Raw genomic sequence first — 7,858 nt, forward strand, 5'->3', positions numbered from 1 at the left:
GATGCCCAGGCTGAGGTAAAGGTGACCAAGGTCTCCTCTGAGATGGGACTCATTTCTACTCGGCTGATCTGGGATATCATTATTATCACCACCAGTATGGTCATAAGAACCATTAACTGCAGCAGCTTCACCTGTAGATTCACTAGGGCTGTGTGGAATAGAATTGGCTGTTGAATTTGTCACATCAATGCCATCAAGGTGCAGTTGATCTGTTACATTGTTATAATCAACAGTACTACCGGAAGAACCATCAGCAACAGCATCACCTGTAGATTTGGTCAGGCCTTGTGTTGTAGAATTTCTTGCAGAATTTTCGGCGAACTTTGCAACATTAAAAATGCCATTGAGGCTCCCAGAAGACTTTTCTGTTGAGGCGATGCTGACGTTGACCTGTACATAGGTGGTAGAGTTCACTTGGTTCCAGGAGGAGTGATCAGTGGAGTTTGACTGAGTACAGTTTTCTTTTCCCAGATCGACACTCGGACTGTTCTCTGGGTGTTTGAACAACTGTTGCTTAGTGTGACCAGCGGAGTTTGACTGATTGTAGTTTTCTTTTTCATAATCGACTGTGAGACTGTTCTCCGATTGTTTGGACAACTGCTGGACGGTGTCTCCAGAGGTGCTTTGAGGTCGTGTCAATGTCATCAGGGTCGTTTTGGGTGGGTGCTGCTGGGGAAGCTGGAAGAGGCTGAGCGGTGGCAGAGGAGTGACACGTTTGACCTCCGCATGTCCTTCAGAGCCGGAACCTTCCAGGTATGGGCCAGCAGCAGAGCCCCAACCAGGGCCCTCGAGCCATGCCTGAGAGCACGCGCACACAGACACAGACACAGACACAGACACACACACACACACACACACACACACACACACACACACACACACACACACACACACACACACACACAGAAATGCACAAATAAATGCATTGACAATGAGCTTGTTGTGCCTTCCTCATCAACACGTGCACACACACACACACACACAAAATCGTATTTCTGTCTTTTTTCCTCCGTTTCCCCGTTTTTCCTTCTGCTATATGCCTTCTATTATGCACTTTAGACACTTGTATCTGATCTCAGCACATTTTTTGTTTAATCACAACAACTTGATAAAATGCAAACACTGTCACAACACACAAGGATGTACAGTATCTAAGCACTGTATATTGTACACTATAGCATACCAACCCACTGCCATAGATAAATCACACTAAGAAGACAACACATAATTTTCACACACATATACTTGAACATTTTCTCCTTTACATTGAATTGCACATACATCCATCTTGGTCATGCCCCAAAAAAGAAACAAAAACAAAAGAGAAAAAACTAAAGGCAGGAGAGTGCATGCTTTAAGAGAGATGAAGGGTTTGGTGCTTGTAGTTGTATTTATAGTTCCGGAAAAAGCCGCCCTATATGGTATACTTACAGGATGCGGGGCCGCCTGGTAATTTGGAATCTGCAACGACATGAGAATAGGAATACCCCCGCTTAGTTCAGGTTACACCCATACTGTACATACATACAGTATTTAAATACTGCACAGTGTTATTTCAACACTTTGAGAGTTTAACTTTGAGAATGTAACACTCTTAAGGTGATGATACACACAGGACAACCTTTTGAGCAATGTGTCTGGGCAACGATACTATAAGATGCTGTTTAGGCTGTCTATCATTTAATGTTTTTATTGGGATAATGTTTTTTTTTAACTTGGATTAGCAGCAGACAACTTTTTTAAGCCATTTCATCAGAAAATGAATAGACAATCAAAATTGATTTAAAAATTATTTTCATTCACTCCCACTCCTTGTTTTTTTATTTCTCTCTTTTCTGTTGATCTAGGGTCCTTAAGGGGGGGTGGTAGTCCCGTGCTATGATTGGGTGGACAGTGGCTATGATTGGGTGGACAGTGGCTATGATTGGGTGGACAGTTCTGGATAGGTTGGTGTTGGACTCACCGGTAAGGCGCTGAGACTTCCAATCAAACAGAGAAGGAGTGTCTTCACCCCAACCAAAGCCTATAAAAGATAAGGTAAGGTCAAACAGTTGACTCGAATTCAATATTGAAACAAAATGCTATACTTTGTCTCTCGGTGCACATGTACAGTGTAAACTCTCCACAATGACAACAATTGAAAGCATCTAACGTCTTCAGTGTGATCATGCTGGCTCTTTACATGACAGAATATTTTTTTGGCCGCAGAAAAAGAGCGTACCAATGGGGCTAACAAAAAAACTGAAAAGAGGTAGGCTCCTGATTACAGTGATAGGCCTACCACAAGTTGATGGACATTGATCAATATTGCAATGCTTGTTTTGCCATTCGTATTGTGGTCACAGGAATTGTGTGAGGTTGGGTGTTGCATATTGCGTGTTGTTTAGATATTCATGAACAATAGGAAACGATATAAATGAGACACAGGATTATTTTACAGTACATGTTTTCAATGGCCAGTATGAGTGGGTCATTAGGCTCCCAGGGGGCCCTCTCTCAGCTGGGGTGGCCAAGGCAATTGCCTATGTTTATGCCTAGCGCCGGCCCTGTATGTGAGCTCTAAATACAACCCTGCAGCAGCACATCCAGATTCACAACCACTCATTTACTGGAGAACAACCCCAGATCCCTGGAAATGTAAAATGCCATGTATGTTGTGTATTTATAAACGCCATGTATATTATGTATTTAATTGTGTGAGTTGTATTACATTACATTACATTGCATTTGGCAGACGCTTTTTTAACCAAAGCGACTTACAATCGAGAACACAATCATAGCCAACATCACCAGTAGAAACAAAGTGCACATGAAATATACAGAACAACAAGTGCAGATGCCACGTCGGGCTCGTTTTTTTAAGGTACATTAACACAGGGTTAAGTAGAGTACACACACACACAGCCTACTGTACACATCAGCTTAGGCATTAGTGTAGTAGATATTCACGAAAGAGAAGAGTCTTTACTTGCTTCTTGAAGACTGAAAGATGTCATTTCATGCAAGTCATTTCTTGGCCAACAGTAAACAATATGAAGAGGATAGGAGGAGATTGTTTAACTCTAAACCTGTGTAATAAATGTTATAAAAATTAGAGATGCACCGGATCCTGATTTTTAGGATCCTGCCGGATACTGGATCCACTGCTTAAGATCCTGCCAGATCCGGAACCGGATACCGGATCCTCCGAAAGGGTTGAAACCCATAGCCTACTCACACACGTGTGCCCTTTTTATTATGTTGGGGCAAACTATTGTTAATACTCATTGGCTTACTGCCACACTGCCTTCAACGGCCTCTTCCAAAGGGCTTTCACTGCAGCGATTGGGGTTGTGAAAGACTGACTGAAAAGCCAAGGCTACGTAAAAAGTAGACATACCCCAGATCCTGATTTTTAGGTAACTGCCGGATACCGGATCCACTGCTTAAGATCCTGCCGGATCCGGATAGTCTGGAAAACCCTATTATCCTGCCGGATCCGGAACCGGATCTTGGATCCTGTACATCTCTAATAAAAATGCTATAATATTTATTATAAGAAGGCTAAGAGTGCATTTCTGTGGTCAATATACTGCAGATGCCTGTCCCAAGGGCAAAGAGCTGTAGCCTACATGTATGTTTGCTCCAAGTGCAATACTGCATACTCTGCAGCACAAGCAGATTCACAACCACTCATTTACTGGCCTGGAAATGTAAACTAGACTATTGCATTCCCCTTGGCTAAATTAGCCATGCTTTTCAATAGTAGGACAAAAATGTCAAAGTGCCCTTTTGACATTAGTGTTCTTGGGTTTTTAAAGACGTTCTTAAAATAAGAGTAGTGACAAAGACTGAGCCTATGTATGGTACGCCTATCAGGACGTAATTGAAAATATACAGTTGACGTTTTTAAAACCTTAGGCCCTGCCCTTCCGAAGGTCTTTGCAAGACCCTCAATGAAGAAATGCCCAGAAATACCCCCAAAAAGTACTGAATCTAAACTGTGAACCACAATGTGAACCCACAACCTTAACCCATTGTGTCCTGGAGCGACATATACGCTGCATTCAGGTTCTTGAGAATTGAGCTGTTTTATTAAAAAATGTTGGAAAGTTAGAGCTGAATGAACACATTCTAATGCAAAAGGAAGGTTCTAGCTTTTAAATGCAATGTATTTCATATTTTTTATGTGCTGAGATATTTGGGTTTTAATAGGGAGAGGGCACCTTCTCCCAAAAAGGGCTTGAGCTAAAATGGGTTGAAACCCACGCACTCAAGATGCAGATGTCAGCAGGCAATCAGGTGGTATTCATGCACAAGTGGTGTTCACTTTCAGTGGGCTACATGAGGTGACATGCAGTATTACCATCACTGGAAATAGTATCAAGACAAGTTGAACTAAAAAAAGCGAACCTGTTTTGTACCACACACTATAACATCATCAATGTATGATATAATGTCCATTACATGTTATTTCATTAATGTGCATGCAACGCTATATATGACAATTTATGGATTAATCTTAATTTTTCTCTTTCTGCAACCCCCTCCCCCAGCACTGTTGTGAAATCTCACAGCAAAACTGACAGCTAGCTATAACAAATCAGTTATATTTCATTACATTACATTACATTACATTACATTACATTTCTTATTCCATCCAATGTCATTCCCTTCACTTCACTTCACTTCAATTCAATTCAATACAATTTGATTCAATTTTACATGTTCAAAACAAATAAATCCGTAAAATAGCAAATGCATATATGTAGGCATGAATGAAACTCACCATCTCTCCTCTCCACTCTGCTCGTCTCCTCTCCACACCACTCCTCTCCTCTCCACACTGCTCCTCTCCTCTCCTCTCCTCTCCACACCGCTCCTCTCCTCTCCACACCGCTCCTCTCTTCTCCTCTCCTCTCGCCTCCTCTCCTCTCCTCTGTTCTCTACTCCTCTCCTCTCCTTACCGCTCCTCTCCTCTCTGCTCCTCTCTTCTCTGTCCCCTCTGACTCGTCCTCTGTCCCCCTAGTCTCCGCTAGTGCAGGTGATGCTGCTCAGTACACCTGTTCAATAGCACACCTGTAGACACCTGCAAGCACCTATATAGGCACACACACACACACACACACACACACACACACACACACACACACACACACACACACACACACACACACACACACACACACACACACACACACACACACGCACACACACAGAGGTGAATATAAGTCTGCACAGAGCAAACAGCAATAATCACATACAGGTGAAGGAATTATGGGGCATCTAACCCCTCTCTCCCCTCATTTAAGTTGACTTTCACTCTCACTTAAACAGACATAAACAGAGGGGGGGAGAGAGAGAGAGAGAGAGAGAGAGAGAGAGAGAGAGAGAGAGAGAGAGAGAGAGAGAGAGAGAGAGAGAGAGAGAGAGAATTGCCAACATTAACTTGTCAAGCTATAATGACCACAATAAAGGGAATTATGGTTCATCTACCCCGAGCGCTCAATCATACCCTTTACCTGTATTTGATTTCACTGTTCCTGCAAACGTGCACACTCGCTTCACACACACACACACATGCACGCACGCACACACACATGCACACACACGCACACACACACACACACACATTTTTCATAGAGCCATATTCACCAACACACACAAATGCACGCGCACACACACACGCACACACACACGCACACACATGCACACACACGCACACGTACGCACACGTACGCACACACACACACACACACACACACACACACACACACACACACACACACACACACACACACACACACACACACACACACACACACACACACACAGACACACGTTTGGGACACTTCCTTATTTACCAACACACATACCCTGCCCATAGTAATGAATGGTGTGGTTAGGGCTGTAATAAGACACTTTCTAGCCTGATCATCAAGGATGAGGTGTGTGTGTGTGTGTGTGTGTGTGTGTGTGTGTGTGTGTGTGTGTGTGTGTGTGTGTGTGTGTGTGTGTGTGTGTGTGTGTGTGTGTGTGTGTGTGTGTGTGTGTGTGTGTGTACTAATACTAATTCCAAGAACTTGTCACTATTAGGCACCCGTACACATAGATGAAGCATTAATTCATTGATAGATACATAATAATACATAATAATATACAATATGTTTATTCTGAAAGTCATACACAGTACTGTATATATTTTCAAAAGGTTAACCCAGGTCTTGTCACCAGACCCTGGCCTTGTGTATTTCCTCTCAGCTTCATGAGCTCACATGAGGGTCTGGAAGATCGTCGGATTCGCCCTGCTCCCAAACCAAAATGCAGTTGAACCAATCAGGATCCAAGCAGGATTTCCAGAGATGTGATGTAATCAAAGTTTTCATGGGAGAAGGGAAAAGTAAGTGAAACGTGACAATTGCTTCAGACAACAATAGCCACACGTATGTACTCACTCATTGACATTCATTCTGTAATTTCAACTGTGTTTTTGAATCTGTAAGTAGTACAAGTTTTCCTGGTGAACCAGTAGCCTGTAAGTAACAGCCCACTGGGCGTCAACACATAGCTTCTGGTTCACCAGGAAAAGTACAAGTAGCACCACAGCCCTTATAAGAACAGCCTAGCCACTCGCTATTAAGCCCTATTGTACCAGTTGTTTGTATTAGTTTGTATTAGCTCTATGGTTCGGAGACCAAAATGAATGGGACCCAATGGAGCTAGATGCTAAAAATCTTAATTTTCACCCAGGTCTCATCAACAAAGCTCAGATTTGAATGTCGTTCTGGAGATTTCAATAAGGGTTTCACTCAACAGTATAATAAAAAAACACATATGTCCGTTTGATTTGTTACAGGAGGCGTTTTTGTTGCTCACTACTCGCTAGCATTTTGCTAAGGATGTGACGTCATAGACACTTAAAAATCACTTTTTAAGCATATGCGTGGCTCAAAAGATCTAAAACTCAGCCGTGGGTATTTTCTATATATAGTCTTTCGAAAGCAACATCCGAATTACACAAGAAAAAATTATATACTGAGATAAAGGCACCATGAGGGGTTTTGCTCCATAGGACTCCATTCATTCTGGTCTCCGGGCCACCACGTGGACAAGGGTGGAACTGCCCCTTCAGTTCTAAATCTGCCATAGAACTAATACAAACCTGCCTCGTTTCGGCAACCGGAAATACACCGTGAAATCAACCAGTGGGATATCTGGTCTTCCTAGAGTATCTGTGGTAGCACCTTATTGGAATGTCAGACAAGTGGTTTCCCCAATCAGGTGCAAGGATTTAAAAAAATAAATCCACGCCTTTGCAGATCTTCACATATGGCGTAGCTCCATATGAATGTCCAGGGAGCAAGGTGGAACCCATTCATCTGGCCAGAGTTAGGTTAATGCCATGCAGTCGATAGAATGTATAACAGAACAAGGGCGCCGGAACGAGTGTTAAAGTGCTACACGGATCCATTGACTTTCACTAGCTTAGCGACATATTCCCTCTTTTAACTTGTCTTAAAGCAAGACAACGCTTAACACGAAAAACAAGACACTTTACCACCTTTATAAACCCTGGCAAACGATTTTAACTGTATTAAGCCTCAAAATAGTGGCATACCCCTTTAAAGTGGTGGTGCATTTTTTTTTCTTCATTCTTTATTTCTAAAAAGTAACAGTTGAGAAAGCCTCGTTTAGGGAGCCCAAAAGTGGGGATGAGAATTCGCCACTGCACCCCCCTTTCCAGCACCTATGTAACAGAGTATAAACCTCAACTGTTGTTGATGTAGGCATTTACATTGTGGATGTACTTTGTACTGTCTATGTTTGAGAGCGAACAAGGGCGTAAGAATAAGAGAATGTGTGTGTGTGTGTGTGTGTG

The 7,858-nt window shown here is 42.6% G+C and overlaps 1 protein-coding gene across 1 annotated transcript in view; it reads right to left on the bottom strand.

Annotated features, from left to right (window-relative positions):
* Positions 1–4,953, bottom strand: part of LOC134437824 (dentin sialophosphoprotein-like) — a 6,202-nt gene extending 1,249 nt beyond the window's left edge. The window contains exons 1-4 of the mRNA XM_063187374.1: positions 4,769–4,953; positions 1,964–2,023; positions 1,432–1,461; positions 1–798 (exon numbers count right to left, since the gene is read on the bottom strand). The exon at positions 1–798 is cut by the window's left edge and continues 1,249 nt beyond it. Coding sequence (XP_063043444.1) covers positions 1–798; positions 1,432–1,461; positions 1,964–2,023; positions 4,769–4,771 — 891 coding nt within the window. The 5' untranslated portion in view covers positions 4,772–4,953. The remainder of the gene's footprint in view (positions 799–1,431; positions 1,462–1,963; positions 2,024–4,768) is intronic.
* Between the last annotated feature and the right edge of the window lie 2,905 nt (positions 4,954–7,858).

This window comes from Engraulis encrasicolus, chromosome 21 (assembly GCF_034702125.1).
Source record: "Engraulis encrasicolus isolate BLACKSEA-1 chromosome 21, IST_EnEncr_1.0, whole genome shotgun sequence".
Taxonomy (NCBI): Eukaryota; Metazoa; Chordata; class Actinopteri; order Clupeiformes; family Engraulidae; genus Engraulis; species Engraulis encrasicolus.